The 20,540-nt window shown below is 51.4% G+C and overlaps 1 protein-coding gene across 1 annotated transcript in view; it reads left to right on the forward strand.

Moving 5' to 3' along the window:
- Positions 1 to 20,540, forward strand: part of Tnrc18 (trinucleotide repeat containing 18) — an 80,108-nt gene that overhangs the window by 37,069 nt on the left and 22,499 nt on the right. The window contains 8 exon segments of the mRNA XM_042686583.1: positions 51 to 989; positions 6,696 to 6,871; positions 7,998 to 8,134; positions 8,344 to 8,440; positions 8,442 to 8,473; positions 9,779 to 9,950; positions 11,392 to 11,752; positions 15,519 to 15,794. Coding sequence (XP_042542517.1) covers positions 51 to 989; positions 6,696 to 6,871; positions 7,998 to 8,134; positions 8,344 to 8,440; positions 8,442 to 8,473; positions 9,779 to 9,950; positions 11,392 to 11,752; positions 15,519 to 15,794 — 2,190 coding nt within the window.

Consider the following 20,540-nt stretch of genomic DNA (forward strand, 5'->3'; position numbering starts at 1 on the left):
GCTGAGCTCTATTTGGGGGACTCACCCCTGACTTCCTGTGTCCTTGGCAGAAATCCCCCCCAGGTACCCGTTCCAGGCCCTGCCTCCACACTATGGGCGCCCGTACCCCTTCCTGCTGCAGCCCACCACGGCTGCCGATGCCGATGGCCTGGCCCCTGATGTGCCGCTGCCTGCCGACAGCCCCGAGCGCCTGGCGCTGTCCCCAGAGGACAAACCCATCCGCCTGTCCCCCAAGATCCCCGAGCCGCTGGCCGAGGGCCACGAGGAACCGCAGCTGGCCCCGCGGGAGGTGAAGGCCGAGGTGGAGGATGAGGATCAGGGGCCCCCGGAGCTGCCTCCCATGGAGTCGCCGCTGGCCCTGCCCGTCCCTGACAGCATGGCGGCCTCCAGCCCTGCGGGCGGCTGTGGAGGCAGCTTGTTGGAGGCCCAGGTGTTGAGGCCCACCGCGGAGCGGGCGGAGGACTCGGAGCTCACGGAAGGGGTAGAAGCACAGGTGGAGATGCAGGGCCGGACAGAAGACCTGGAGCTGGGGACCCTGAGCCCCGAGCCCCTGGTGGAGACAAAGGAGGAGCCGGTGGAGGTGCCCCTGGGCGTGCCTGTAGGCCGCCCCGTCGCGGAGGCCGGGCCGGAGGGAAGCCTGGTGCAGCCGCCTCTCAGTCAGCCCCAGCCCAGCCCGGAACTGCCTGTCGGAGAGGGCCAGTGTTCTAACCTGGAGACCCAGGAGGCCGTCCCCGGGCCCGGCCGGGCCTGCTACCTGGAAGAGACTAGCCTGGGCCATGAGGATCCCCTGGCTGGCATGAACGCCCTGGCAGCGGCGGCAGAGCTACCCCAGGCCCGGCCTCTGCCCTCCCTGGCCACTGGAGTTGAGGCTGTGGAGAAGCTGGACACAACTCAGAACTTGGCCTTGGAGCAGAGCTTCCTGCAAGGCATCACGCTGCTGAGTGAGATTGCAGAGCTGGAGCTGGAGAGGAGGAGCCGGGAGGCTGGAGGTCAGTGCCAGGTGTGGGGTGGGGGGGCCTGCTGTTTGTGAAGCATTTTAATAAGATGGTTTTTTTTAACGTATTTGTTCTTAAAGTTGGTTGTGGTAGCCCATATGTATAATCCTAGCTACCTGGAGACAGAGATAAGAATGTGGTATAGGATCAGCCGAGCAAAAGGTTAGTGAGAAATTCCCCCATCTCAACAAATATGCCTGGCAGGATGCCGCACATCTGTAATCCCAACCATGCAAGCGGCAGAGATATAGGATCACAGTCCAAGACTGGTCCCAGGCAAAATACACCAGGCTCTTAGGTGGAAAGGTACTAAAGCAAAAAGGACTGGAGGCATGGCTCAAGTGGTAGAACCCCTGCCTAGCAAGTGCAAAAGCCTTGAGTTCAAACCCTGCAGTATACAGCAAAAACAAAACCAAGCTGGGCTCTGGTGGTTCTTGCCTGTAATTCTGGCTACTCAGGCAGCTGAGATCTGAGAAGCGCGCGCATGCGCGTACACACACACACACACACACACACACACACACACACACACACACACACACACACACACACACACACACACACACACACACACACACACACACACACACACACACACACACACACACACACACACACACCCCACCACACATACCACACCCCCCTGCACCTCTACCCCTGCAGATTCCTATCAGCTACAGTTTATTCCTATTCAATTTTTTTTTTTTTTTTTTGTCGGTCATGGGGCTTGAACTCTGGGCCTGGGCGCTGTCCCTCAGCTCTTTAGCTCAAGGCGAGCGCTCTACCACTTGAGCTACAGTGCCACTTCCGGTTTTCTAGTGGTTTATTGGAGATAGGAGTCTCACGGTCTTTCCTGCCCGGGCTGGCTTTGAACCGCGATCCTCAGATCTCAGCCTCCTGAGTAGCTAGGATTACAGGCGTGAGCCACCGGCGCCCGGCTTCCTATTCAATTTTTTTTTTTATTTTTAATTTTTTAATTTTTTTTATTGTGAAAACACTGTACAGAAGGGTTACAATTACATGGGCAAGACAATGAGTACATTTCTTATCAAGCATTGTAGCCTCCTCCTTTGTTTCCCCTTCCCATCCCTTCCCATCCTCCCCCCTGCTCCCCCACCCAATCCTCCCCCCTCCTCCCCCCATAGTTGTAAAGTTCTGTTTCGACATAACGACTTCTCATTGTTGCAATGGGTCCACCTGTATCCCTATTTAAACGACTTGTTTTACCCCTTCCCCTCCACAAATTATATCGACATCAAATACAGTGAAAGCAGGGGTTATATACTGTGGGAGAGGGACGTACAAAGCAACAAAGAAGGGCTGGGAAGGTGGCTCAGTGGTAGAGCACTTGCCTTGCATGCATGAGGCTCTGGGTTCGATTCCTCAGCACCACATAAGCAGAAAAAGCTGCAAGTGGCGCTGTGGCTCAAGTGGTAGAGTGCTAGCCTTGAGCTGAAGAGTTGAGGGACAGCGCCCAGGCCCAGAGTTCAGGCCCCACAACTGGCAAAAAAAAAAAAAAGCAACAAAGAAATAATCTTATAAATGTGTTAGAAACACATGAAAGAAAAAAAAACATTTGAATACATATCTTAGGGTTCATTTCCCTAACATCACCTTATCTATCCTATTCAATTGTTTATAAAAGTGTGGTGTAAGATATGAAAAGGTACCATCTTGGGAAAGCACCCAGTTGTGGAAAATCTCGTCCCTGGGCTCCTGAGGTGAAATCTTGCCTCATTCTACCAATGACGTGTCCTGTAAGAGCAGAACCCTTGGAGTTGCAAGAGATTTTGCATAGCAGGCAGAGACTTGATTGGCTCCTGGAATCAAATGTTGAGCAGTTCTGAGGTAGCTTAAGGTCTGACTGGATCCAGGGGCTCCACCCCAACCCACAGGACTTTTCTCCTTTCCTTCCCTCCCTCTTCCTGTTCCACTTTCTCTCAGCCTCATTCCAGGCAGGCAGGCAGGCAGGCGGGCGGACGGGAGGGAGGACTCACTGTCTTCTTGGGGCAGAGAGAGCTCTAGTGATTCCTCCTCTGCCCTCAGGCTGCCTTGAGTAGTTTGGCAGACTCATGAATGAGGCCACGTTCTGTTGGTAGCTCTCGCTGGTCCCAGTGCTGAGCCTCACCTCAGGAGCCACCTGGAACTTGAAGCTTTTCGCTATAGCACATTCAGCCTCTGGAGAGTTACATCTGGCTGGTGGGATCTAGCCCCTTCTTCCCCCTTTTTCTGTCCTTTTCTTGTTTTGTGCTAGTACTGTGACTTGAGCCTGGGCAATGTCCCCTAGCCACCAGCATTGGGCCCATGTCTCACCTTTGTTTGAGGATGTCACCTTCTGGGATGTAGGGGGAAGGGAATGCTGCTCAAAGGGAGCAAAGGCCGGGAGTGATGGTCCATACCTGTAATCCCAGCACTTGGGAAGATGGTGAATTCAGTCAGCCTGGGCTACATAGTAAGACCTAATTTCAATTGAAAAAAAAAAAAAAAAAAAAAGCAAATGAAAACACTGTTGCTGGGACTGGGAAGGTGGCTCAGTGGTAGAGCGCTTGCCTTGCATGCCTGAGGCCCTGGGTTCGATTCCTCAGCACCACATGAGCAAAAAGAAAAAAGCCAGAAGTGGTGCTGTGGCTCAAGAGGTAGAGTGCTAGCCTTGAGCTAAAGAGCTGAGGGACAGTGCCCAGGCCCTGAGTTCAGGCCCCACGACCGGACCCCCCCAAAAAAGAAAACACTGTTGCTCCCAACAACTGGGGGCCTGAGTTAGAGCAAAGGACGCCGGTGTGGTACATGCTGCAGCCACATGGTCCACACCTCCCGGGACCGCCCTTGGCTCTTAGGGGGGCCGCAAGCCCCCCTGTCTCCCTTCTGTGATGTTGGAGATTGAACCCTGGCCCTTGTACATGCTGGGCGAGCAGATACTCTATCACTGTAGCCATGTGCCCAGCCTTTTTGGTTTAATTTTCAGATAGGGTTTCATGATTTCCCCCTGACCTTGAGCCAAGATCTTCCTACCTCTGGCTCCTGAGTAGCTGGGAGTATAAGCTTGTGCTACAATGCCCAGCTGAATTGGAGACTTCCACATCTGTAGGCTGGTGTTCTCTCTCCCTCCCTCCCTCCCTCCCCCTCTTGCTTTTCCTCTTCCTTTTTCTCTTTTTCTCTTTCTGTGGCCCTGCAGGTCCCAGACACCGTTTTTTTTTTTCTCATCTCCACTGTCCCCTCCTGAGAACGCTAATAGTCATGTTGAATTGGGACCCTGCCTCACAATCTGGAGAGACCCTGTCACTAATTCCCAGGCCACATTCTCAGGTAGCAGGTTAGGTTCCAACTTAGTAACCTGGGGGCACTAGTGAACCTGGTGGCTGCTCTGGGTACCTCTGTCGTGGGCCTCAGCAAGGAAAGAGGTGGACAGGTCACCTGTTGTAGCACAGAACAACAGATCAAATACCCTGCCATATTGAGGACCCTAACCACACCCTGGTGGTCCAGGGGCAGCCCTGTAAGGTGGGCTGGCCGGCTGTAGCTTAAGTTGGTAGAGTTGCTTCCTGTGGCCTCAGTTTCCCTAAGGATCTATACAAGTAAAACCAGAGGGATGACTTTGCTTCCAGGTGACAGTATTAGCAGTGACAGTTGCTTTCTTTTTTGCCAGGACTGGGGTTTCTTGCTTTGCTTTTTCCACTTAAGGCTGTCCCTTGACCAGGAGAGGCTTTTTGCTGGTTAACTGGAAATGAGAGTCTTTCAGATTGGTCAATCTAGGCTGGTTTTGAACTGAGATCCTCAGATATCAGCCTCCTTGGTTAGTAGCTAGGATTACAGGCTTGAGCTACCAGTGCCTGCCTGGCAGTGATTATCTCTGGTTGTCAGTTACAGTTTGGGGGAGTGCTTCTGACACCTAGTGGTAGAAAGCAGGTACTGCACAGCGCTCTGACTGAGAAGCCCCAAAGTTCATGTCCTGACTAACTCTTCAAGTCCATCTTTGGGACCTTGGATGGCTGATGGTGGATGCAACCCTTTTCTTCTTCTTTGTGTGGGGAATGGTGACACACAAAAATACTCATAAGTAATTTCATATCATCTTCTGGTCCTTGGTATTGAACCGGTGGCTTCATGCTTGGTTAGGCTAGTGCTCTACCAGTTCTGTTACATTTTTAGATCAAAGGGGAAAAATCTCAATTTAAAATGCAACATTTTGAGCCAGGCACAAATGGTTCACATCCGTAATCCTAGTTATCTGGGATGCTGAGATTTGAGGATCAAAGTTTGAAGCCAGCTAGGGCAAAGCCAGAAGTGGAGCTGTGGTTCAAAGCCAGCTCAGGCAAGAAGTTAGCCAGATTCTCATTTTAACAAGCTGGACATGGTGTCCTGCACCTGTTATCCCAGCTATGTCGGAGGCAAAGGTAGGATGGAGGATCGTGGTCTGAGGCCAGCCTTTTCTAAAAAGAACTAAAGCAAGCAATAGCCACAGCCCAAGTACAAAAACTCCTGCCTAGCAGTGCCAGGTCCTGAGTTCGAGCCCTGGTATCACCAAAGAACATGAGACAGCAACAAAACAGCACACCTTCCATACCAATTTTGAAGTCCAGACACTGAGACACTGTGGCTCATGCCTGTAATCCTAACCACTCAGGGAGCTGAGATCTGAGGATCTTGTTTGAAGCTATCCTGGCAGACAAATCTGAGATACTCATCTCTGATTAACCAGCAAAACAGCCAGAAGTAGAATTATTGTAGAGCACCGATCTTGAGTAAAAAAGCCAAACAAGAACATTAGGCCCAGAGTTCAAGCACCAACGCTCTCTCTCTCTCTCTCTCTCTCTCTCTCTCTCTCTCTCTCTCTCTCTCTCCCTCCCTCTCTCTCTCTCTCTCTCTCACACACACACACACACACACACACACACGTGCATGCACACACAACACACTGAGTAGAGAGCAGCTCAGTGTGACAGATGCCAGGTATTGATCAATTCCTTTTAGTATTTACATAGGATGCCCATGCATGTCAGGAATTTTGGGGCATGAATAAACGTTTCTGAAATCATCTGGCAAAAGCTGTTGCCAGGGAGGGGTGTGTGTGTTGGGAGTAGGTTTTTTTCCTTCTTCACACCTGTCTTGGTTTGTATTTCTGTCCTCAGCTCCGATCTCGGGAGCTTACACAGGGAGCTGTGTGAATTCACTGTGGAGAAATTCAGCTCATGGCCATACACCAGTGGCTCGCGCCTGTAATCCTTAGCTATTCAGGAGGCTGAGATCCAAGGATTGTGATTCACAGCCAGCTCTGACAGGAGAGTCTGTGAGACTTATCTCCAATTAGCCACCAAAAAGCCAAAAGTGGAACTGTGGCTCAAGTGGTAGAGCACTAGCCTTGACCAAAAAACGCTCAGGGAGAACACCCAGGCCCAGAGTTCAAGTCCCAGGACATTCCCCACCCTCTACCCCCCCAAAAAAAATACAGTTCCTAGGAGTCAGCCACAGTCTTGGGAAGAGCCTGTCAGCCTTCGGTGACTTTGGAAGTCTCCAGTTTCCTGTGCACTGTCCTGAATCTCAGCCTTAGTCCAGGTGGCTAGGGTGGCTGTGTCCCGGGGCCTGCACTGGCTCTGAGCCTCAGCCTTTTCCCTTGGTGGGCCCGAGTGGCTGCATGAAATTACTGGGCTGGGACCTGGCCCCGGCCCCTGTACCTGCATTGGCTCACCGGCCTCTCCTCCGCAGGCACGGAGCTGGGCCTTCCTGTGCGGCCCTCCCTGGAGAGCCTCCTGGCCGCCAGCAGCCACATGCTGAAGGAGGTGCTGGACAGCCCCTTTGTGGACCCGCTCAAGAACTTGAGGCTTCCGCGGGAGCTGAACCCCAACAAGAAGTACAGCTGGATGCAGAGGAAAGAGGAGCGGGTGAGCTGTGCTGGCAGTCTGGGCATTTTGGGGGGAGAGGGGGAAAAGGGGGGAGGGGTAAGACACACCATTTTGCTTGGGGTCAGAATCTTGACCTGAGTATAGTTTACTTTACTGCTGGGCTTTGTGGTCCTAGGCAAAGTTGCGTTCCCTCTCTGAGCCTTAGTTTATCAGTCAGGTGAGGTTTGATGGGTGGGAAGAAAGCAGCCTAGGAGCTAGGTCTGACGCTGCCCCACGCTATGCATTCGGCTTCCCGCCAGCACTGCCTGCCATGAGCCCCTGGATGCAAATAACAACTTCCGTCTTTATTAACTGAGCCCTCTGGACACACCAGGCCCTGTTTGCCTTTTTTCTTTTTCTTTCTTTTTTTTAATATAATTTTTTATTGAAATTAAGTGATTGCATAAATTTCAGACTTCACAGTATTGTGAGATAGTGATACTTAAAGTCGCAAACACATTTTAATCTTCACAAGGCAATAGTCTATAATATTTGTGAATTCTATGAGCTTTCACAACACAGCTGTTTCTTTCACATCGGGTGGTATATACATTTCTTTCCTTTTGCTTAGTGTTTGCTGTTCCCTCTTTCTCATTCCCTCCCTCCCATCACTGCCCTTGAGTTGTTTAGTTCATTTTCACCCATGTCCAGTGCAGCTGATGGGTCTCTCTGTTGTACATTTTCCCCTGTTTCCCTCTGATTCTGTGTCTTCCTCCTAGCTTCCCTCAGATGTGCGCGTGTATATATATATATATATATATATATATATATATATATATATATATATATATATATATATATATATACACACACCATATATGTGGTCAAGAACATGGAGTCATTTTGCAATGATATGACAAATTGAGTGGAAGCCCTTTGTGTCTCAAGTCCTGTTTACTTTGTCGTATCTCTTTGTAATGTTGGATTTAACATATCAGGGAGACCATGTGAGGCCTTGTTTTTGGTGTGGCACCTGACTCGGTGCTGACACTGCTCTCCGAGTTGGTAATTGGGGAAGGAGGCAGAATCCTTAGTTCTTGGAGGAAGTTGTAGGATTTGAACTGAGGACTTTGCAAGCATTCCTATGTGTCTTCACACCTCTCCTTTCCCCCCTGATGTCGCCCAGATGTATGCCATGAAGTCCTCCCTTGAGGACATGGATGCCCTGGAGCTGGACTTCCGGATGCGGCTGGCTGAGGTCCAGAGGCAATACAAAGAGAAGCAGCGGGAGCTGGTGAAGCTCCAGCGACGCCGGGACTCAGGGTGAGTGCAGCCCGGCCCCGTTGGGCAGTGGCAGGCAGGCAGGCAGGCAGGCAGGCAGGCAGGCAGGCAGGCGGGCCTCAGGGTTGTTAGGTCGGCCGTGGCAGCCGTCAGGTGTGCGTGGATCTGCGTGAGTGGTGTGTGTGCAGTGCATGTGTCCTCTGTGCCCCGCCTGCTCCACGCTCACAGCCCAGCCTGTGATTCTTTTTAAGGGACAGGCACGAGGATTCCCATAGGAGCCTGGCACGCAGAGGCCCTGGCAGGCCACGGAAACGGACCCACACCCCGAGCGCCCTGTCACCCCCCCTGCAAGAGAGGGAGGAGCCACAGCAGTAGCAGAAAGTAAGGCTGGCCCCTCGGCGGGTCGGGGACTGGCACCGAGCTCAGAGGGGAGGAATAGGCCCCCTCCCCCTCCTTCTAGGCCCTCCTCCCTGCCAAGGGACTGCCAAGCAGCCAGCCCTGCTGGCTCCTCCTGCCTCCTTGTGCTGTCACTTAGTTCCCTCTGCTGCACAAGTCTCTGTCCAGGGCCACTTCCTTCAGCCGGGAGGGACAAGGTCCCTCCACGGGCTATGGGATTACCGTGGGGACCAGATCCTCTGGGGGTGGCAGAGCAGCCCCTCTGGAGGTAGTCTTCAGTGCTGGCTTGCCATCCAGGGCTGAGGTTCTGTCCCAAGTGGCTTTGGTCTTCCCTGTGTGTCATTAGAGGGCTGTGGAGGAAAGGGGTGGAGCATTTGTAGTAAAGACACTAAGGGTATGTAGACACAGGCAGCCTTGGGGCCTCCAAAGGGTGCATAGTGGGATGCATCAGACATTCCAGGAGCAAAAGGGCGCCATGGTGCTGCAGGACTTAGCATTAATCTCCTTGGATGCTCCTGACAAGAGAAGAACGGGGATGAGCAAGAGCCGTAGCAGAAAGGGTGTGGGGAAGCAGCTTTGTGTTGTGTGCCAGTGTGGGGCTTCTACTCAAGGCCTCACAGTGTTGTTGAACTTTCACAATTTTTTAATTTATTTTTATTTTTTTGTTCAAGGCTGGCTCTCTACCACTTAAGTCACAGCTCTACTTCTGGCTTTTTGCTGGTTAATTGGCATTTCATGTTTTTTGTTTGCCTCTGGTCTAAGATCCTCAGATCTCAGCTTCCTGAATAGCTAGGATTACAAGCATGAGCCACTGGCGCCCAGCTCAAATGGGCTCGATCTTAATTCCTTTTCCCACCCTGGTGGATTTCCTTGGCATTTATGATTCTTGTTCTTGGCATATTTTTGTGAAGCAGTATCTGTTTAAGGGTGTGGTGTGTGTGTGTGTGTGTGTGTGTGTGTGTGTGTGTGTGTGTGTGTGTGTGTGTGTGTGTGTGTGTGTGTGTGTGTGTGTAAATGCATGACAGGCCAGCAGAGGATGCTAACTTGAAGGTTTTGGCATTTTTTCCCCTCTTCCTTTAACATTAAAACCTCATTCTGCCTCATTCACAAATATTCCAGCCTTCTAGTACTGTAGCTTTACGAGATCTGGTCACCCTCGCATCCATCCCTGCCCTTCCATATTCCAGAGTGCACACCTCAGGGTCTCACAAGGGGTGGCCCTCCCCCCCTTCCCAGAGCCCAAGGGTGGTTTGGCTGGCTAGATGACCAAATGGTATGTTTGGGTTTCAGGTTGAGCAGCAAATCCTTGCTGACTGCAGATGACTACGAGCTGGGAGCAGGGATAAGGAAGAGGCACAAGGGGTCTGAGGAGGAGCATGATGTTCTCATGGCGATGGGAAGAGCCCGGGGGAGGAACCAGAGCTGGGAAGAGCATGAAGCCTCCTCTGACTTTCTGAGTCAGGTCAGTAGCCCACTCTTCGTCTACAATGCAGTCAGGTCAGTAGCCCAGCCTTCCATTTACACTGCACTGAGGTGTAGAGATGGAGTTGTTATTGCTGGGAGTTCCTGTTCCCTTTGGGGACCCCTGCTGCTAACAGGCATTGGGAGAATGGCTGCTGTTCCAGTTGGATGGAGAAGGCTCCTAGAAGATCAGGTACCTATCGAAGGAACAGCCTTAGTGGTAGCGATCGAACTATAAAAGCTACGTCTGTTTATGTGCTTTATGACCCTCTGCTTAAGTCAAACAGGAAGATTATAAGTTCTTAACCAACGAATGCAATTACGCTGTTGTTTAACAGTATAATTGTTTAATGAGTAGCTTCTCCATCCCATACTTGTAAGAAACCAGGGCTTGATGCCATTGTAATTTTTTCTGTGAATTCTCCAGGGGTAATAGGTTGAGAGCCAACTCCCTTGATTTTTCTGATTCTGCAGTATACTGAAATCATCCACCGAAGGCCCTGGTCTCTAAATGCTAATGTTCCATGTCAACCTTCCTCATAAAACCCCATGCAAAGAGGTTGTTTTGGTTGATTTGGTTACTAGAGAGGAATGTCCATCCACATTGGGGCGAGGGAGGGGCGGGGAGGGTGGCTGGGCCCAGGTGGAGAAATAGCACCAGTTTTTGTACATCAAGATCCTTCTTTACTCTCAAATTGTAGTGAGGGATGCTTTTGTTGTTTAAATGACACCCTCCCTGCTTTCCTCCTTAGAAATGCTACCTGATTCCAGCAAATGGAGATTAACATGTTGAAATGCAGGGCATTGATGGCTCTGAAACTGCACATTTCACTTCAGTAAACGACTCCAGTCGATGATAGACATGCAAGCAGGAATTTAATCTGTGAAATCTCTAATTATTCTTTCTGCTTCAGGCATCCAAGGCACACTCCAGGCATTTTCTTGGCAGCTTTAGCCTATTTCGTTGGACAGGCTGGTTTTAGACTGTGCGGTCTCTTGTGTCAGCTGTTGTAGGTGGTTTACAGATAAGCACATCAAGCCAGCTCTGATCTCAGTTTTCAATCGTCATTCTTCCTCTTCTCCTGATTCAGCTGCCTTCTCCAGGCTATTGGGCAACTCTGCTTGCTAGGAGGCACCATCCAGAGCTATGAAAAACCAGTGCCTGTGGCAATTACGGCCAGTGGCAGCTATTTAACCAGTGGTTCTGGGCCTTGGTTATGGGCTGAGGCATTTTGATAAATGTATTTATTATATGTCTTAGTTCACCTTCAGAGCAATCTGGGGATAGCCAGATGCCAAGCTTCCCACTTGAGAGTGTAGGGATTAAGGTTGAGTTAAAGAAACTTTTGGAGGTCAGGCTTGTCAGGACACTATCCTGCTTTTTGGTATTTCCCCGCCTCCCCCGAAAATGTCTTAAACTGTGACCCAATTTGCTTCTCCAGCTGAAGATTAAGAAGAAGAAGATGGCAAGTGACCAGGAACAACTGGCAAACAAGCTAGACAAGGCCCTCTCCCTCACAAAGCAGGACAAGTTGAAGTCGCCCTTCAAGTTTTCGGACCCCTCTGGGGGGAAATCAAAAAGCAATGGGGGCTGCAGCAGGTTCTTGACCCCTTATGACAGCCTGCTGGGCAAGGACAGGAAGGCTCTGGCCAAAGGCTTGGGCCTGTCTTTGAAATCCTCCAGAGAAGGGAAACACAAAAGGGCCGCCAAAGCCAGGAAGATGGAGGTGGGGTTCAAGGTCAGAGGCCAGCCCAAGTCAGCCCATTCCCCGTTCGCCTCAGAAGTGAGCAGCTACTCTTACAGTAAGTAGCAGACGCCGTGTTGCCTTGAAGTTGCTGCTTCTCTCCTTTCCTATTAATCTCTGGGCGGTCTTTGCGCGCTGTTTGTAGGCCAGAAGTGGGTGCACTTGAAGCAGGAGTGCTTGTGATTGGTGGATGCCGCGTTGAGCTTATACCTAGAGACTTCTGATTGGCAGGCAGGACATTCGACTGCTTCCCCCACCTCTAGCCTCTGGAAAGCTTTCCTCAAAGAGACCTGCCATACATAGAGTTTGTGGCTGGTTGGCCTAGAAAGGCCTGGAGTACAACTGCTCTTGAGGGGGCTAGAGGGGTTGATTCCCTTGCCCACCGGAAGTTCATCATGCTCCTAGTGCTGGGCCCAGAAATGGTGGCTTCTGCAGACCTATTTTCGTTGTCTCTGACAGCCCTGCAAGCGGCAGTCATTATTTTGCTGCTTAAGGCAACCTCAGGGGTTGAGGAACAAGTGTGTGCATGGTGGTATGACAGTCCAGCTTGGGGTTACACCTGGTTCTGCCTGGCACCCACCACAGCAGCTGGGTCCCCACTCGGTCCCTACCTACCATGGTAAGCCATGTGCTATTCAGCCTGCACAGTGGAGTCATTGCTTGATGGTCTGAGTGAAAGAGGAGTTCTATTTCATTTGAATGGAGATGGCTGTCGGGGTGTGCATGGGAAGGTGACTGTCACCTGGCTAACTGGCTGGAAAGAGCTGCGCACTCGTGTCTGTGTCTTGGGGACCACCTGCCCAGGAACCGTGGGTACTAAATGTGACTGTTGCAGGAAGGCAAGGGGGGAACTCTCTACCCACTGGTGTTCATGCTAGCAGTCCCTAGGCCCCTGTGGGGTGGAGGACTTGCTGGTTGAACCACAGCTCCACTTCCAGCTTTTTGCTGGTAAATTTGCGGGAGATAAGAGTCTCAGGGTCATTTCTTTAAATGGAGAGCTTCAGATCTCAGCCTTTCTGGGGTAGCTAGGGATTGCAGGCGTGAGCTACTGGTTATGTGTGGGTTTTTACAGTTTTATGTGTGAGGGGTGGGGTGGGGGCATTCAATGTTGAGTGGAAAACTGACACACTTATGTAACCAGGTGTGTGTTTTGGGTTTTTTGTGTGTGTGTGTGTGTGTGTTTTCTTTCCTCTTCCTTTTTTTTGGGAGAGGGGGAGAGAGTGCCAGTTGTGGAGCTTAAACTCAGGGCCTGGGCACTGTCCCTCAGCCTCTTTTGCTCTACCACTTGAGCCAAAGCTCTACTTCTGGCTTATACCAAAAAGAGTCTCATGGACATTCCTGCCAGGGTTGGCTTTGAACCATTGTTAGAATTAGCTCAGGATGTTGAGAAATAGGGACACCCAACTGGAAAGGAACTTAGCAAGGCAAGGTTTACTGCCGCAGGAGAGTGCTCCATAAGCCAAAAATCTGGCAAGCAAGCAAAGAGCAGGCAGGTTGCTCCCTTTTTATCCCTAGCCCAGTGGGCTTTGCTCTTCTGCTCACCTTGGAGGAGGCTCAGGCTCACCATGTACACAAGGATGCAGCTTAATTAACAGCGTGTAACTAAAATTCAAGGAGTTTCTAACAGAAGGTCCTAATTCAAGTGCTCAGGAAAAGGATGTATGTAACTAAAATGTAATTAGCCAGGGCCAAGCTACTTGGCCAATGCAGCAACTCTTCAGGAAAACCTTTCTCTCAAGGTCAACAGAAAGGAAGAAAACTACTTTAGTAGAAAAGACAAGATTTTTCTCAGAGCATGATCTTCAGGTCTCAGCTTCCTAATAGCTAGGGCTACAGGTGTGAGCCACCAGCATCTGGCTTCATTCCTCTTCTTTCCTGTCCTTTTTCCTTTTTATATGTCTCTTCTTTTCCTTTTCCTTCCTGATAGTCTTTTTGGCCTGACTGGCCTTGAACTTGAGATCATCCTCCTGCCTCATCTTTCTGAGAGTTGGGATTGCATATTCGGTATATTCAGCTGCCATATTCAGCTTAAAAGCTTTCCTTCTCTCTGGTTTCATATCTGATACCAAAAAAAGAAATGACAGAAACCATAATTGTGTTGTTTTTTTTTTTTTAAAGATATCCTCATCTCCCTTCTTCCCTTCTTCCATCCCTCCTTCCCTCCTTCCCTTTTTCATCCTTTTTCTTCTCATCCTCTCTCTCATCTTTTCCCCTGCCTTTCACCTTTTCCTTTTTTACTTTGGTGGTGGTACCAGGGTTGGAACTCAAGGCCTTATTCTTGCTAGGCAGGTGCTCTGCCACTTGAGCCATGGCCTCAGCCCAGGCATGTATTTAAGTGCCTCTGGGCTCGAATTTAAAACGCCATCTGTCTTCTAGGGCTATTAGGGTTTAAGGGTGCTCATGTGAACCAAGAGCTGCGTGTGGCTACCGGTATAGGTTTGCTGATGTTTTATTGCAGTGTGTGTGTGTGTGTGTGTGTGTGTGTGTGTGTGTCCCCTGGACTAGTGGGTCTTCAGGATGTGCCTTGTATGCCCAGGACATGTGAGATTGTCATTACTTCAGTAACTTCAAGATCCATATAAATGTGGTCAGGTAGCACTGCCCCAGGTCCTTGGGCCACATGTGGACACCAGGAAAGCAGAATTGTGACAGACTTGCTGCAGGGGATGGAGGAGAATGTACCTTGGTGCTTTCTGAGTTTGGGTTGCAGCTCACGTGCGGCATCTCCAGTTGGTTCTCATGGGACACCAAGTTGGTTGTTGCCGATGGCCTAGTAGGATATGGCCACTGAATGGACAAAGGAGAATGCAACAGGAGGGAGAGCTGTGATGTGGCAGGCTGGTGACTTGGCAGGCCTTGACTTCCCCGCTGCAGTGGGGATTTGGCTCGGTGGACAGTGGGGCTGTCAGGAAACAGCCAGGCATGTCCCTTCACCTGTGTGCACGAGGTTGCTCTTGGCCTAGGAGATGGCAGGTGTTACTAGAAGTATTGCTGCATGTGTGAATCCTCTTCTGCTGGGCATGGGTTTTACCAGACTAACAGATTATGGGCTTGGCTGTGGAGCCATTTTTCAGGTCTTGCCCAATATAGCCCAGTAGTAAAACAGATCAAAATGGTGCCGGTGTGTGTTGATTGCACAGGATCAGTACTATGGCCCCCTTCATAGACTACCCCATCCCCACCCCCAGGAAAGTTTCACATCTCTGGCTTTCAGAGATATGTCTAGGCCAGAACCTTATACTGAGCTGGTGATGTGATATGGTGGTCAGGAGGCTCTGAGGGAGAAGAGGGCCAGGGGAGGCCCTGAGCGTGGCATCATTGGTCACTTCCCTTGGTATGATTCTCACCATGCCTTTTGAAGCTGCCTCTGATGTTGCCAGTAGAGGGTTGGGAGGAGATGAATTTGATTGCACCCTTTCCCTCCTGAGCCCTGTCCCTCCCCAGGGGAGCCTCAGGACACTGCCATCTGGTGAAAGGTGGAAAGGAACGATGTATGGTGGCCTCCAGGATCCTAAGAGAATCCTTCCTGAGAACGAGGCTCAGTGGCTCTGTCCTCCCAGGAGCTGGAGAGGCAGATGTGACTGAAGTGGGACCTTTGTCACATCTTACTCTGGTCAGGTGACCCAGTCTGCATGGTACACATCCTCAGGTACCTCCCCAGGCCAGGAGAAGAGCTGGGCATGACAAGAGGTCTCCCAGGGCCACTGGGCACTTGGCCCTGTATTTTGACATGCCCTCAGAGGCACCAGTGATGGTATGGCAAAGATCCGAGCCCCCTCCTCCTGCACCCGTGACTTACCTATGCCAAACCACTTTGACTACAGATACGGACTCTGAGGAAGAGGATGACTTCCTGAAGGATGAGTGGTCTGCTCAAGGCCCCTCCAGCTCCAAACTGACCTCCTCCCTCCTGTGCGGCATGGTGGCCAAGAACAGCAAGCCAGTGGCAGGCCCCAAGCTGGCCAAGAGGGGCCTAGCAGCCCCCCGAACTCTGAAAGCCAAGGCAGGTGCTGGCAGAAAGCAGCCTTTCTGCCTACTGCTTCGAGAAGCCGAGGCCCGCTCCTCCTTCAGCGACTCTTCGGAGAACTCCTTTGACCAAGGTTACTAGCTCCAAACACACAATCCCTTCCATGTTTTAGAGTGAGAGTGAGTGTGGGGGAAAGAGAGAGTGAGTGAGTGAGAGAGAGAGAGAAAGAGAGATCGCACAGCAAGGATGGCTGCAGATGGACAGCCGTCTTGGTCTTTGGCAGCGTAGTCTGCCCTATCTGCCCTGTTTTGATTTGATTTTTATTTGTACTGTTACCATCTTGATTTCATCACTGGCTGGCTCTTTTGCAGCCTCACACCGACTGGCTTCTAGTCTTCACTCCCTGCCTTTCTCCCAACCTGTCCCTGCCCCTGCCCCTGCCCCTGTCCCCACCCCTGCCCCAAGGCCCCGTGCCTCTCTGACCCTCCCAGGCAACCACAGGCCGGGCTGGGCACTGTCCCCTGGCACGGGTCGGAGGAAGCTGCCCAGGAGAGTTTTGTAAATGGACTTCTGTCAGTCGTGTGGGCGTGTGACTTGATGTTTGTACCGCGATTTTGGTAATACCAAGCTCTATTAAACATACCAAGTTCATTTTTAACTAAACTGTGTACCTTGTCTCTCTTGCTGTGTCCTTACTAGACATTAGGTTGACACTTTCCCCCCATTTGTTGCTCCCTTCCTCCCTCCTGATCCTTCTCCCCACCCTACCCCAGAAGGAGTAGACATGGGGGACCATTCCTTTCTATTACTCCAGTATCCCCAGTGGTTCCCGCATCCATTTCTTTTTCGTGTATGTCTGTGTATATCTTTTATTTTTAATTTTTTCAAAGCTGCTTGTTTGTGAGTTCTTTTTTTTTTTTAATTTTTTTTTTAAGTTTTCTTAAAGCTTCTCCTGTGACTCACCACTGGTTAAAAGAATATTAACCAATCAACACATGGCTTTTAACTAGCATTTCTGCTTAGAAGGGCGTGGAGGCAGCTGGGGCACAAGGCCCTTTGCCAACCTTCATTTTTGTTGTTGGATTTAGAAATGGTTAGCTTCATTGGGACACTGCGTTATGGTTGTGAGTCCCCAGCCTGGTGTAGCCTGGGCTCAGCCAGGGGTCCTTTAAAACAAGAACGACCGGATGACCGCCAAGATGGCTTTGGCTGCCAATTCTCCAGCGTGAGCCAGCCTTGTAGTGTGCTGTCAGAAACATCAGAGCCCTCCAAAGCCCTTCAACCAGAAATGTGAGAATGTTCTAGGCTTTTGTGGTTTTGCTTCAGGGTGGATTTCCTTTAGAATCAGGCCATGGGGTTCTCCAGAGCCTTGTGTAGCATCCCATGGCTCCCCAAGGAAGGCCTGGGGTGGGCTAGGGGAATCACAGTGAACGTGAATGTCACCTGGTATGGGGCCCCTGGGACCAGATCAGCCCATCCCTCTATTTCCCAGCTTTTCCCTTCCCAGGCTTTCTGTCCAAATAAGCAGAGATGGCTTTTGAGTGGTCAAGAGGTGGCGCACAGGAAGCCTGGGGCCCTGTGGGCTAGTTCCTCCCGGGCCCCTGCCACTTCTGAGCCCCAATGCAAGCTGGGCCGCAGAGAGAGGCCACCAGTCTACCTGCCAGTCTCCTGTCCCAGGTCTCCCTTCTTTTGTGGATGACTGGCCTGGCTCTCCATTTCTACTCTCTGACCTGGGCTGGGCCTTCCCCCTGCCTTCTCCCCAACACACTCACATTTTGGAGTTCTGTCCTTAGCTAGATCCCACAGACAAGTATGTAACCCTCCCATCCCCCCAGACTTCTCAGAAAGGGGTCCCGGGGATAGCAGTGCTGGTAGGAGGAACCCAGCTAGGGGAGCAATGGGAGGAAGGGGCGGGGGGGGGGGTCCTCAGCTCCCCCAGCTGGGCCCCTGCACACCAAGCAGATCATTGGTGAGGTCTCAAAAGGGATAGTTTGGTTAATAGGGCCTTCCTGTCCCCCTGGTACTAAACACTTAATTGGCTTGGCTTTTTCTAGTGTGTCTGCTTTCTCCTCCCAGCAGCTTGACCATACCTCCACCCTTGACCCCTACCCATGATGCTTTGAGTGTCTGTTTCGGTCTCTTGCATTTACCCTCATGCTGCACTTGGACGCAAAGCGAAGGCTGGGAGTAGGGCAGACGGCGCAGCGGGTAACTGAGCTTGGGGTAGGCAAAACCCTTTTCTTTCTGCCCTCTCTTCACCTCCCCTCCTTGGGGTCTGTCCCCACTGGGTCTGCCAACAGCTGAAGCGCTTTGGCTTATTGGGTTTGGGAAACCAAACAAAATAGACAATAGCCTACTATCCCTTGCCCTGAGTCAAGATCTATTTTTTTTCTCTTTGTTTAATATTAAAAAAAAGTGGTTTTTTTTTTTTATTTTGGGTTATTTTTTTCGTTATTGTTTTGGTTTCTTGGGTTTTTGTTTTTTCGTGGTTTTTTTTTCCCCCTCCACATTTCCTTGGGTGCCTTTGGGATTTTTCTCCCCCTCTGCCCTTGGCATGTCTGTGGACTAAGGCCACAAGGCCACAGGAGAATTGGAGTGCACCTTTTGCAGGTGATTCGTACTTCCTGAAGGCCAAGGTGTTGGGATTGGTCTGCTTGTGGCTTTCTGGGGTCTGACATGGCCACTGTGGCTCTCAGAAACCCAGAGCTGGCCCTCTGTCCAAGCTGCTAGCTGAGACTCCTTCTAGAAAATTCCACACCTGAGCAACCAGGACAGGGGGCTTTGAGAAGGAGAAATCACCGACCCCCATCCCAGCCCACCACCCTCTTCCTTCCCCTGCCCAAATTGGCCAGTCCCAGGGTAGGGGCCCTAACTGGGGGACCCAGGCGCTGTCGAGTCTGCCTACACTTAGCCTGCTTTGCCGCTGTGGCTCACTGGGGCGGAGACAACCATGTGATGTCGCAATGTGAATGATCGCAAGTGTGCACTGCTCGCCTGTCCCCTGCCTGCCCTGCTGGCCTCCCCAGCCTGCTTCATCCATCGCTACGCTACCCACGGGAGCCCTGCCCTCCCCTTGGTCCCCCCCTCCCCCTCCATCTCCTTACCCATTGTGCAGCCTCCCCCAGCTCTGGGGCTCCCCCTCCCAGGGTGGCTTAGGGGACACAGCACCTCTCTCGGGGCTGTACTTTTGGCCACTGGTTGCTTTTTCACTGAGCAGTGGCCTGGGGCTTTGGCAGAGGAATGGAGACTTGACTACCCCTCTTTCCTTGTCCACTCATTTTTCTCTGTTCACTTGTCTCTTTTCCAGCCACACATCTGGCCCACAGTATGTATGTCCTGCCACTTGTTGAACATAGTTCTTTCCCAAGCTTCCTGGGTCCTGTGTGTGGCCACGGGCTCTTAGTGCTCCTGAGGCCCTGCTCTGTGGTGCGTTGAATAAGCTCTCCATACCCCTTGCCTGCTTCCTCAGGGTTTGCCTGGCCCTCTACTGGGGAAAGACAGAAGGAAGTTTATACTTCAAGGTAGACTCTTTACCAGCATGGTAGTATACGTCTGTAATCCCAGCACTTGGGAGGCAGAAGCAAGAGGATCTTGAGTTAGAGGCCAATCTTATTTTGAAAGCGTATCTTATTTCTGATGGAAGGTTTGGTTACATGGAGGTTGCAATATCCTGTCCTTGGCTTTTCCCAGCTGCCAATGTCCTGGCCATGTGGGCTGCTGGCGTGCAGGATAGCAGTTCATGTTGCTGAACCTCAGCTTCACCCCTCAGAGACACAACCTGGGTCAGGTCCCCCACCCCAGAGCTGCCATAGCTGCTTTGTAGCTCCCAGGAGTGGAACAGTGTAGTTAGTTCCTGTGTAGGTAGCAGGAGTCACCTGCTTCTTCCCATGCTTTGTCTCTGTCTCTCTGTGTCTCTGTCTGTCTGTCTCTCTCTCTCTTTCTCTCTCTCTGTCTCTCTCTCTCTCCTTCCTCTCTCATTGGTACTAGGACTTTTGTACTGAGGGCCTCGAACTTGCTCAGTTTTCTTGCCTATGGGCTGGCTCTTACAACCTGAGTCATGCTTCCAGGCTGGCATTTTGCTGGTGATTGGAGATAAAAGCTTATGGGCTTTTCTGCCTATGCTGGTCTTGAGTTTCCATCCTCCAGATCTCAGCCTCCTGAAGTAGATAGGATTACAGGCATGAACCATTAGTACCCACTTGATCTTTTTAAAGCTGGGGGGGGGATCTACTATATAGGACCCTGTATGTCCCCTCCTCTTAACTGAGCCAGGAGGGTCACCCCATGCCAAGAGGGGCACAACCTGCCCTTAGGCTTCCCAGCATGAGGAATCAGTTGTAGACTCTAGAACCATGGTGTCTCCATTCTCTGCAGAGCCATCATACTCCACCTTCCCCTGCCACAGGCCCCAGGCTTCCTTCCCGCTGGCCAAACTGCCACAGACCCCAATGCCTGGAGCTTCAGCCTGAACCCCACCCTCACCCCTCCTCCTCCCTTTTTCTCCTCTCCTGCCTCCTACCTTGGTCTCCATGTTTACGTCAATGTGTGTGTGTGTGTGTGTGTGTGTGTGTGTGTGTGTGTACGTGTGGGCTTGTGTGAGACTGTGGCAAGCACTGTCTCCTGTCCTTGTCTCTGTCTGTCCCCTGCCCACAGCACAGGTGCATGTTGGTGCTCCCTTCCCAGAAGCCCACTTTGATGCCCAGAGCCACTGCCCCGTCTGGGCTGTCCAGGATGTCTGTGTACCTGGCTCTGGTGGTTGGAGGCCTCAGGCCATGGGAGGGGCTAAGGGTTGGTTCTGAATCCTTCCCTATGGTCTATGGTGAGGACAGAGTGAGGCTGGAGTCAAGTGGCTGCTCTGGCCTGGGATAGGTGGTGGTGG

The sequence above is a fragment of the Dipodomys spectabilis genome, unplaced genomic scaffold, assembly GCF_019054845.1.
Source record: "Dipodomys spectabilis isolate Male_0828 unplaced genomic scaffold, ASM1905484v1 ptg000098l, whole genome shotgun sequence".
Lineage (NCBI taxonomy): Eukaryota > Metazoa > Chordata > Mammalia > Rodentia > Heteromyidae > Dipodomys > Dipodomys spectabilis.